We start from the raw sequence: 12429 nt of genomic DNA, 5'->3' as shown, positions 1-12429 counted from the left end.
CGCTTGTGCCACCTCCGTCCGCCAGCAGCGGCAGCAACGGAGCGAGCCTTCTTCCAAGGAGCTGTCCATGACCTCATGCAGAGCCGAGCCTTCCTTTCCTCTCACCTCTGGGCGTGTGTGTGAGGGACAGAGAGCTCCTATAATAATCCCCGCGCTGGTGCGCTTCGCTCTCTTCCCACCCCCGACAGATACGGAGACGCGGGCGCGCGCATACACACACACACACACACACACAGAGAGAGAGAGAGAGAGAGAGAGAGAGAGAGAGAGAGAGAGAGGCTCAGCCTGGAGGCTGGCGCTGCACTAAGCCGGGCGGCTGCGGCGCTCCTGAAGAAGCGCCCCAGCTCTCCAACCGCCAGGGCGCAGCGAAGGAGCCGAAGCAGCGGCGGCGGCCTCCGACTTTCTCGGGGAAGGTCATTCATTGACCAGTCGCGTGCCCTTCTTCCCGCCCTTCCCCTCCTCTCTGTCTCTGTCTCTCTTTCTACGCTCCCCCTCCACCCCCATTGCAGCGTCCAGCCTATTGCAGGTTCGGAGGCGGGCTGCTGAGGGAATCCGGGCGTGCTGTTTTGGCCGGCGACGAGACCAGCTCTCCTTCTCCCCTCTGGCCGAGGCTGCTGCGAGAAGGGCGGCTGCAGGCGGGACGGAGGAAGGTGAAAGGAAGAGGCGAGAGGGACCTCGGGGCATGAGCAGCCCAGCGCCTGCCTTCCGTTGGCGCCGGCCCGCTTGAGGCCGGCAGCAGGAAGGAGTAGCAGAAGCAGCAGGAGGCGGCGGCGGCGGCTGCTGCTGCTACCAGACCCAGCACGGCGGGACTGGAAGGAGAGCCGCACGGGGACAGCGAAGAGGACAGGAAGGAGAAGCCCCCGAGCGGGAAGATGGCTTCCCCCACCTCCCCGGGGGTCCCTGGAGGCGGGACGTCGCCCCAAGCCAGCCAGCCACGCCTTCGGCAGGTGGGTGCGCTCACACGGCCCTGGGGAGAAAGGGCGGGAAACGCCCTCGGAGGGGCGCTTTTACCTCAGGCTGCAGCAGCCGGAGGCGCGAATGGCCTCTCCGCGGACGCGCGCAGTCGTTCACTCACCCGCCCTGCGGCTACGAGCTTAACTTGCACCTGTTTGAAGGAACCATATTGCGAATGGGTGGGATGGGATGGGGTGGGGTCTGCTTGGAAGTCAAGGGGTTCGGGATAACAAACTTAGGCTGGCATGTGCAACGGGATGGCGGGGAGGAACGGACGCTGTGAGTCACACGCAGGGCTCCAGCTTCCATCCGTCACACCGCTCCACCTGCCCTCGGTCTCTTCATGTTGCCACACTGGCAAAACCACTCAAAACGGCAGTGCTCTTTTTAATACGCTGGTCATCAGGACAGACCCTACTTATTTAATATATTTGCACCCCACCTTTCTTCCTTCACTGAACTTAACATGGTCTTAGAGGGGCTTTTCAAGTGGGCACCCACCCAGGAAGTGGGTGCCCACCCTGATCTAATGGCTCCTTAGCTTCAGCAGGGTGGCTGCACCATAAGCCATCAGGCCCACACACACAGCACACCTTGATATGGACATCTAGCCTATGAAAAACTGACAACACCGTTTAGGCATGTCAGACAAGTATCTTGACTTAAGTAATGGCACATGGTCACCATACACACTATGTTGTTTGGAAGGATCATGTCTTAGTGGAAGAACATTTCCTTGACATTTCCAGGTAGGGCTGGGTATGCTCCCCATCTGAAACCCTGGAGGGCGACTGTCAATCAATGTTGACAACCCTGAGCTATATGGACCAACAGTCTGACTTCGTATAAGGCACCTTGCTATGCTGCTTTGTCTCGGACAGATGTTAGCATAGTAGTTTTCCCTGACTGATAAGAGCCTACAGACCTTATGTGCATGCAAGCACCTACCATGGTGCTACAGCTGCATAATACTACAGGCTGACGTGCAGTGCAGACCACTAGCCAGACACTGCATTTTGCAGATTTCTTTGCAGACACATGATACAGATACTACTATATACAAACACATAGCATGGCAACCCACACGTCAAATACTGCAGCACTCCCCCCCCCTAGAGAACTGTACTGATCCTACACAAAACAAACACAGTGTTGCATGGCTTACAGACCACACAAAAGATATAGCGAGGCCCATCTACACATTTATACTGATTGGCACAGTGCCTGGCCCAGCACTCACTTAAGTCCAGCAGTGGGTATTTCCCACATGAAGGATTCAGTTCAAGTGCTTCATTCTGACATCGTAAACTATTACCCGTTTCACGTCAAACATCCGACCAACTACGTACTGGCAGCACCAACCATTCAAAGAAACTAACCATCTCATAGATGAAAAGATCAGATGGAATAAAAAATTCATTGAGGTACAAAACGCATTGCTTGCAGATCACAGGCCAGTCAAAGACAACACAACTGCAGACAGCATGCTGCATGGCACAAAAGAGCTGTGCTGTTTGACAGACATAAATAAGCACTACCTGCCTTACACAGACACGCCATAGCCAACATGTTATTGAGGAATGCAGATTGCAGTTTACACTGTGCATGACAATTGCTGCAGTCTTTGCGTGTCTGTGGATGAAAGTGGAAGTGTGTCACAGAATCAAGAAAGTATTGCTGATGCATGGGGAGTGCAGAGGTCTGAATTCTATATTTTGCTGCGTATGCTGCCACCATGCATTGTTATACTATGAAGATAGTGAAGTTTGGCTCTGGTATAGGTAACAGAGAAAGGTTCTTTCCTTGGTTACCAGCTCAGCCTGGATTTTGTCACTGGTAAACAACACAGGAGACGACAGGAAGGGAAATGTCATTTGCAAGAGGTCTGAGCTGCAGTACCAGCAAAGGAGAGATTTCAGTGAGTGTTGAAAGTTTATAAACATGAAGGTTATCTGGTAATAACCTTTATATTAGGCCTTCAAAACAAAAACAAAACGACTCTTGAACTTCTAGTGTAACAATTTTACTGATACAGAGCTGATGTAGGCTTAGTCATGCTTAGAGCACATTCACTGAAATGAAAGGGACTTGGAATACTGTAGGTACACAGTACCTGGACAGCTCGTTTGAATTGTACAGAAATTCATACTGCCCTTGATTTTTTCATTCTGTTTCATAACAGAATCCTGTCCCAACCCCACCTTTCTGTTGCCTTACTTCCTTTCACATTTTCTCCTTTTACTGATATAAACTGACTCATGAGAAAAGGTAATGTCTAGCTATGTGACCTGAATTTTAATGAATGTGGTCTTCAGTGACATTCATTAAATTGTCTAAAATGAATTTGTCTGCTGCAGAGAACAGAGCTTTGCAAAATTCTATTAAGATTCTGACAGTAACCACATGCCTTTGTCAAATGTGTGTGTGTGTGTGTTTGTATAATAAAACACAGATATTAAAAGTGATATCTGTCACCTTTTGCTTTAATTTATTTTTGCCAGAATTCTAGTTTTCATACTGATACCTTATAGCAAATGATATTTGTTCATACCAAAAACTAATTGATGAACAGCTGTTGTATACTTTCAGTTTTTATAGTTGGACTGCAGCTATGCACAGATGCAAGTTGCTAATTAATAATACAACTTTTCCCATAGTATTTTCTCCCATGTGTTATTCCTCTGCATATATCTTATTGAACAAACAAAAAAGTAAAATAAGGCGAGAGAGGTACCTTGCAGGGAACTGGTGCATCAGTTTGCATATATATTTAAATGTTTGCTAGAATTGTTTGTCATTCTCCACCTGGCCTGATTTTTATCCAGTGTGATACAACAGAAATGCTGCCAACTTCATACTGCTAAAAAGCATACACTTATATGTGTACACGTATTTTGGAAGTGCTTCAGAAGAAGCTGAAAAAGAAAGAGACTGCATTCTTGGAGGATTACAGTTTGATTATAGGTGCCATGTTGGGGTTCCTTCTTTTATATATTAAACACATTTGTCAAGGAATTATATGGTAATGTAAAAGGGTTTGGTGTTTTGATTACCATTAAAAATGCAGATGATTTTTATAACAAGTAACAATGACTCTGTATTGAAAGATGAGGCTGGAACTTCATAATTTATTTCTGGCTCTGGTCAGAAACACCATTATAACAGACTCTTTTAACACTTCTTCTGGCACTTTGTGCTCCACTGCCAGCTGGAAACTGGAAGTGGGGGTAGGGAGAGAACAGAACTTGTACCAGAGCTTAATTTTAGAAGCAAGAAAAGTAATTGCAAAATTATTTGGATCAAGTAATCTTATTCTTCCTTAGGAGGGCAGTCCAGGGAAAATAGGAGGCATTGGACCTCCTTCTCCAAAGGTCATTCAGCTCTCACCACAGAGAGGAGGATATGCTAGGAGCATAGGAAGGTCCATTGGTCCAACTAGCTCACTTTTGTCTACATTGATGGCAGCAGCTGTCCAGGGTTTCAGGTAGGGGGTCTCTCCTACCTACCTGGAGATGCCAGAGATTGAATTTGGAACCTTCGGCTTTCAAGGCAGATGCTCTACTACTGAGCCATGGCCTTTACTCATCCCCTTCCTTGAAATGTCCACATCCCTAACTCGATAACAACATCGGTAGAGCAAAAAATGGGGAGATGACCAGAAGAAGGGTTGGATCCGAAGGATTCCATGCCTTCCCAGTCTATCCACCTGTCACAAAACCAGAGATTTGTTTTTCCACTCATTGTTTCCAATGGAAAGGGAATAGTTCTAGAAGAAAACCATTTAAAAGAAATCTGAGTGTTCCTTTGCCCTCACTTCTGCTCTGCCAATGAAAACCCAGCAACTTGTTGGATGAGGTGGAATAACTGACTTAATTTCCCCAATTCCCTAGCCTCAGGATTGCATCTGAAATGTGCTTTCCAGCCTTCTAAAAGAATAAGACTGAATTTGCAGAATATGTTTGGCTTGTTATGGGTTGGTGCCTGGAAACTGTGACTTCAGTTGTGGAAGTGCTGTAGACGGTGTCCTCTGACTGATAAGGTACATGCATTGATACGGATTGTGAATGCTAAGGCTGGAACTGTGAACAGCAAGTAGCAAGTGGATTTAAAAGTCTCTGGTGCATAGATTAAAACAACATTACTTCAAATTTTAGAATATTTTCCCCTTCCCAAACTATATTGTTGGTATTAACTAGCTTGTGAAACTTTCCTGTGTTTAATGACATCAACATTAAGGCAATCGTGTTAACTTAAGTGGGATTTTTAATATATAGTACTGTGAGATATGTTGGGCAGGATCCAGCTAATGAGTCCTGTCAGTGAAAGCCCATGCAATGACTTCTGCTTGCATATGTAAGCTTTTCCCCATCTACTCATGTGCACCCTTCTCCAAACTGGGTCAGTGTTTGTGTCAGGAGAACCACCAGAACAGTTCATGGAAGGGAGGAGAAGGGGAATCATTTCATCTGCAGGGCTGGCTTGTCCATGAGGTGGACTGAGATAGATGCCTCAGGTAGCAGAATCCAAGGGGTAGCGCTGCTGCATGCACCCTGCCCACTGCTGCTTCCGGGTTCTAACAAGATCTTGTAAGAGTCCTGCAAAATCTCACAAGATCTCTCTGGAAGCTACAGCCACTTCTCCTTGCTTCTCCAATGCCACTCCAGGTACCCTGCCCACCCCCCCACCGCAACTGCGGCTTCTGGTGAGATGTTGCATGAGCCCTGTGGAGATCTTGTGGAGCTCTTGCGAGATCTCACCGGAACCCAGAAGTTGCCGTCATGTGACCCCAGTAAGTGAGGCTTCGGAGAGGCAGTGAGGGGACATGAAGGGCATGAAGGGCAGCACTTCCCTGTTTCTCCTCAGGCGGCTAAGCGGAACAGGCCGCCCCACCATCTGGCAAGCTGAAATGCTTGTCGTTGATACAGCACAAGGCTAAATTGATACAGCTCCCCTTAGCTCAGGATGAGAAACATTGTTCATAAGATTAAGAACCAGGGGAGCAAAGGGTGTAGGAAATTGTAGAATATATATTCTTCCTGGTTTTCTAGCGATTTCTCAGGCCCCAACTCCTTGCTTAGCCTTTTAATTGGCTAGGAGCGGTATACAGACATTCTTGGATCTGGCTACCTACTCCTAGACAACCATGGGGCCACCTGATGCTAACAAGGCCTTCAGCGTGGGCTTAGTTGGTCAACCTGTGTTTCTCTTTGACTGGAAAGCTGGTTTAACTACTGAAAACAGCTTTGGTAAGCTTGACTCATTGCATGCATTTTTAATATTTGATGCCTTCCACACACCGCATGTTTAAATAATAGCTTATTGGATCATATGGATGAAATGTTAACTATTTTGTAAATTTTCCAGAATTGAATGAAGTGAACTATATTTTGAAAGAATCTGCCTTCTGAATAGCCTTGGATGGATTTGAAAGTGGATTAGATAGATTTGTGGAGGGTAAGGCTGTTGATCGCTATTAGTCATAGTGGCTATGTTCTACCTCCACAGTTATAAGCAGTGTGCCTCTGAATATAAGTTTCTAAGAATCACAGGTGGGGAGAGTGCTGTTGCTCTCAGGCTCTGATTGTTGGTTTTCCATAGGCATCTGGCTGGCCACTGAGAACAGGCTGCTGGACTTCATATAGACCTTTGGTCTGGTTCAGCTGGTCTCTTCTTATGTACCTTGGCTTGGTCTTAAGGAATGGGAGGAGCTTATGTGATGGTTCCTGAAGCTACACAAAAGGTAAAATCAGCAGTGTTTGCTCATGAGAAGAATGAACCCAAAATCCGTATCAGGGCAATAACTTTATTAGGCCAACAGAAGTTTTTGCAAGCTTTTGAACTCTCCATAGCTGATCATCAGGCTAGATCAGGGTTTCCCAAACTTGGGTCCCCAGCTGGTTTTGTACTATATTTCCCAGCATCCTGGCTACTGGTCCTGCTAGCTAGGGGTGATGGGAGTTGTAATCCAAAAACACCTGGAGACCCAAGTTTGGGAAACCTTGGGCTAGATGGTAAATAAAGCGAAGTGGTGGGGAATTAGCTGCAGTTACTGCTTTTCCCTGAAACATTTGATGAGGAAGAAGGTGATGCTCCTACTTTCCTGCTCCTCATCACCTACCTGGATTGTTTCATTCTGTGGGTACGAATGCCACAAAAATATGTAAGGTAGAGCTGGTTGCTGATTGGGGCCTTTAAATGTCAGAAACGGCAAGACCTCTGAAATGAAATAGTACTTAGGGGTTATCATTTTTCTAGTTTATTTTAAAGCACTCAGGTCAGGTGCATGAAATTATTTCTTATTAGGCATTCTCTAAATGTTCCTGAAGGCTGCCTAATTCACTAGCAGTACAACAGCTGTCACTCAACAGGGCAACGGAAAGTAAAGGAAGATCAAGGGTGATGCTGAGATTTGAGCTGACTGCACAATTTAAAAGAGACACTAACTAGCAAATGCATGGAGATAAAAATAGTAACTCAACCTGTTAAGTAGTGCTGCCACCGCCTCTGGATTAGGTGGATGACTTGGGACAAACTAGATGCGACACAAGCGTTCTATTTCATAGGAACGTAGGATGCTCAATAATGTCTACAGGGTTTTTTCTCAGTCCTATGTGAAGATGCCAGAGATTGGACCTGGAACCTTCTGCATGCGAAGCAGATGCTCTACCAGGGAGCCATAGCCCTCCCCAAATATTGTCTAATATGATCTGACTTGTATCTGCTCTCCAAGGTCTTTTCCACCATGTTACCGTTGCTGGCATGCAACCAAGGAAACGGGGGTAATTGGCAGGCCCCCAGCTGGTTCTAGCCCACCGGCTGGTGTGCCGGGCGAACTCCAGTCCTTAGTGCAGCATGAATCTGCGACCCGAGCTTCAGAAGCTAGGGCATGCTACTCAGCAGAGTAAACACTATGCAACAGAAGTGTCAGGAGAGGCTGTGTGAGCATATTTACAAGCAGTTTATTCAGCATACTTCAGGACAAAAGGAAACATGTCTGATCTCCTTCGTGTCCAAAGCAAGACAGCTAAAGCAAAAGCTATACACAAACGGAAGTTCCCAGCAAGCTGTGCTGGAGTGTAAACAGGCATGTGACATGCAACAATCCACACATCTGTTCTTAAGGTGAAACAGAATATCCTAACAACCTGAGCCCTTTCACAAGAAGTGTCTGGATGAAGGACTGTTCTAACTCCCTGCTCTATACTGACCACTAAAAAATGCCTCCTGCTGATTTCCAACCCACAGAAGGAAAACATCCCTTCCAATACCTGTACCTTAAGCGGCCATTCCCCACCTGCCCATGCTCTGTTCACACAGGCAGCCTGCCATGGCTGCTTTTGGATGAAGACATCATGGAGGAAAGTAATGTGTAACTCCATATCATGTCTAATTTGGCTGTGAGCAGTCTCTGATGCAATTGGTTGAGCATCTTGTTACCAAATTGAAGAGTCCCCGGAGTGCTGAATTTAGCTGGTGACATTCTTCTTTTTTTCTGGAGGTGGAGGTGAAAATGAAACTGTGAAGAATGAAGCAAAGGGTGTCAGGATGTATTATCTAGTGCCAGCAACTCAGCATTGTGAGTGAGACAGAAATAACAGCATGAGCAGCAATACTTGTACAGGCAGTACCTGTCCAATAATAAATATATTATCCACACTTGCAGCCAGAGAAATAGTTTCATGCACTGTCAAATGTTTCTCTCTCTCTCTCTCTCTCTCTCTCTCTCTCTCTCTCTCACACACACACACACACACACACACTCACACACACACACACACTTCCAACATGGCAACATGGTGCCCTCAATATGTTTTGGATTATAACTTAGGGTTGCCGTATTTCAAAAAGTGAAAACCAGGAAGCCACCAAAATTGTTGAGGGTCTGGAGGGCACCACATTGGCTACTCCTGTTCTATTTTAATATCAGGTCAAGTCTCTGAGTATCTTGGTTTTTTGTAGCCAAAAGAACTGCACCCATATACAAGGGCATAGTCATACCTAGGGATTGTTAAAACCAGCCCCTGCTGGGGGTGCAGGCCCTGGTGTGTGTGTAAAAATCACTTTACCAGGCATTGAAGTCCTCTTGCAACACACACACAGGCTCAGAACTCCAGCACCTGCTTTGCCTACAGAAGGAACCTGCCGGGATGTCCAGCAGGAAAAGTTGCTGTTGCAGCAGATGCAGGAGGGGATGAAAAGGGGTCCTCGAGTGGATTCCAGGCAGAGAGCAGTGTGGGCACCCTATCTAGCCTGAAGGAGACACCTTTCTCCTGTCCAGGCACCCTCGCCTGCTTCTCATATATTTTTTTTCTGACAGGGGGGCGCCAATACAGCTCCTTGCCAAGGGACGCCTTGGTATGCTTCTGCACAAGAGAAGGGCATTGACAGACTTCAGGGGCGGAGGGAATGCCTCAGATCTTCAGAAACAATTGCTTTGCTTTGTTTTTAAGGTGAAATTCCTAAGGGGAGAACCCAAATCAATCAAATGAGGACTCAGTGGGGATGGGATCCTAACTGATTACCGTACTGGGGGAGGGGGTGAGAAAAATAGGTGTGAAGGGAATAGAGAAACTGCAAAAGGAGGTGGTAGGAAAAGACACACATAATCTCATTGCCTGAATAGGTAATTTACTGATTCATTTTGAGAAGCTACAGCAGATGGCATGGTGATGGTGGCAGCTCCACTCAACTAACCTCCCAATAGCTGAGTCACTGCTGCTTACTAGGAAGGAGAGGGGCGAGGCAGCAGGGTACTCTCACTCATGCATAGGAGGTCCCAAATGCCCACTAATTTCTATGCTTCCCATGTCCCACGCTGTTCCTCAAAGTCTGCTTTTTAGGGGGTATCTTGGGGTGTGGGTGGGCTGCAGCAGAAGAACGAATTGGGGAGCCTCATTCTGCAAACCCAAGTCTATTCATGGTTCTTAGGATGCAATAGCAAGTTTATTATGAACATATGAACTTTCCTCATAAAGAGTGGGCTGCCATAAATGGTTGATGGGCTGCAATTAATCTGGTTATCTGTACATTTATACAGCAGGTGGGCAGATTTCTGTCTTGTGGGATCTACTTTTAAAAAACTAGTACCCTGAAATCCACTAAGTGGAGCCAGGTGTAAAACACTGGATCAGGTGAACAGACATATCCTAAGAACTAAGGAGCAGGGTGTTGCTGAACAACTGCTGAGCCCAGGAATTTGTCATCATTACCAGAACCAATCTCACAAGCGCTTTAACACACAAATCCACTCCTTTTCAGCAAACTATCGGCAGTAAGGTGGAGAAAGCTTCTTTGCTGCTGCTATTGTTACATAATTAGGAGTCAGAAATCCTTGCTGATCTACTGCAAGTGACCTGGAGATCTCCCATTACATTCCAACCTGCCTTCTTCTCACCTCTCCCTTTATAGTATATCCCCCAGTAAACCACTCTCTTTCAAAACAGGAATCTTTTGACTTTTCTGGCACAGCTGTGATGCAGGAGTAAGATGTTCATTAGCTTTGATTTAATAGAGAAAAGCCGATAGCCAGTCGGGAGAAAAGCTTTGGTGGCCAGACATAGCTGTCTAGAATGTGCGTGGCCCACGTAGAGGGCATGGGAATAGGCCAGTCTCCGTGAGGCAAAAGCCTCAGATCAATTTGCTCTGAGTCCAGGGAAGAACCTTGAGGGAGGCACCAAGGAAAGAATGGAGACAAGCTATGTTAAATGTGCAGGTGCACAACTTGCAGTTTGATTCCAGTGTGGCTCTTGACGGGTTAAGCAATTAACCCATCCCTAGTTAAAAAGAATTAAATGAGTTGTTTTGGAAGGTCATATGTATACAGTGGTACATTGGGTTAAGTACTTAATTCATTCTGGAGGTCCGTTCTTAACCTGAAAATGTTCTTAACCTGAAGCACCACTTTAGCTAATGGGGCCTCCCACTGCCGGAGCACAGTTTCTGTTCTAATCCTGAAGCAAAGTTCTTAACCCGAGGTACTATTTCTGGGTTAGCGGAGTCTGTAACCTGAAGCGTATGCAACCCGACGTACCACTGTGTAGGAAACAGCATCAGCTTGAGAAACTTTCTCTGAGGAAGAGTTCTGGATAGCTTGAAAACTTGCACACTATTTTGTGATGTTGCTGTTGGCCTCATAAAGGCATTGTCCTGATATGGATTTTGGCATGTTAAGTTTCTCTTCTCGGTAAGCTTAAGCTCTTATTCCTCCCCCACCCCATTTTTTTCCCTTTCCTCTTTACAGCCCAAACCTAAGCATCTTTAATCAGACATAAATCCCACCGAGTTCCATGCAACTCCTTCCCAAATAAGATTTCAGAAGATTGCTGCCTTAGCCTTTCAATTTAATTAAATGGGGTTTTCCCTCCTGTATTCGTCTTCTAACACGCTCCTGGTAAAACAAAATACAAAGTTGTGGACCAATTACCATGCCTCGTGAACTTCATGTGTAATCCATGACTACCAGATCCCTGGTGGGTGATCAGTGTCTCATTCAGTGATGGATTATAGGCAACAGTCTTGGGCCTGTGTGCTTTGTGAAGTATGAACTATCATGTAAGATCCAGTCCTGGGATTAATGTTTGAAGTTGGATTTTCAGTAAATGGTCTGATAACACTGTGAAATAATAGTTATGTGTGTTTTTCCTTCCAACTGCTGGGACCAATTATGTGTGACTGTTCCACATTTTTTTGTTGGTAATCAAATCAAAGCTGCAGTTGAGTCATACATCACAGCTGAGATTCACACTATGGAAGAAAAAAAAATCTGACCACAGTGACATTGTGCAGTCTGAGAACTTTGTATCTTTCATTGCATCCACTTGCACAGCTCTTTAAAAAAATGAAAAAAAGAATGCCTGCGTGGTTGTAAAATATTCTGGTTTATCTGCGTGCCTTAATTGCTCCCATTGAATATGAGGAGCACAATGGGGCAACGACTTGAGACTTCCCTATGTTAAAAGAATCTTTGTTTGGGCAACAAAAGATTCATTCATCAAAAAAGCCTGCAAAACATTTGAGTGTTTGCTGTGTTAACCCTTTTAAATTCAGTTGCGCTGCTGCATTCTAGACTAATCTGTTGTCCTTTCTAGTACCTGAGCTTACTTTTCCTCAGCAACTGCTGATAAACAAAGCATTTACTGGTGACCTATGGAAGGTTGTTTAGCCTCATAATTCTTATTTCTGCCTATTAAGCATTATTAATACCAGCAAAAACTGCTTGAGTGCTTTGCAGATTGCTCTTCCTCATTTTTCGAGAGTATCTGGCTTGACTCACTTGTGCAATCCACCGCAGTCTTTTTACCAATTTTTAACTTTTTTGCCAGCAGCTCTGCCATGAAATACACTGTTAGCATCTGTCCCTGTCTTTTGCACGCATTCTGGGGACAAGAACTAAGTTAATTCATAGGAGGATTGATGTGTCTGACAAGGTGAGGAGGGGGCCAGACTAGATGACCGCAGAACCTTTTTCAGCCCTTG

The 12429-nt window shown here is 45.8% G+C and overlaps 1 protein-coding gene across 2 annotated transcripts in view; it reads left to right on the top strand.

Moving 5' to 3' along the window:
* Positions 1 to 284: 284 nt before the first annotated feature.
* ANK2 (ankyrin 2) overlaps positions 285 to 12429 on the top strand; it is a gene marked incomplete at its 3' end in the record, with an annotated part of 325504 nt that continues 313359 nt past the window's right edge. For both annotated transcript variants that reach the window (XM_081208031.1, XM_081208022.1), the window contains exon 1: positions 285 to 947. In XM_081208031.1, the coding sequence (XP_081064157.1) occupies positions 873 to 947 (75 nt within the window). In that variant the 5' untranslated portion in view covers positions 285 to 872. The remainder of the gene's footprint in view (positions 948 to 12429) is intronic.

This window comes from Podarcis bocagei, assembly GCF_964188305.1.
Source record: "Podarcis bocagei genome assembly, chromosome: 9".
Lineage (NCBI taxonomy): Eukaryota > Metazoa > Chordata > Lepidosauria > Squamata > Lacertidae > Podarcis > Podarcis bocagei.
The sequence above is the reverse complement of the archived record's forward strand: the minus strand, read 5'-3'. Positions and strand labels throughout refer to the sequence as shown.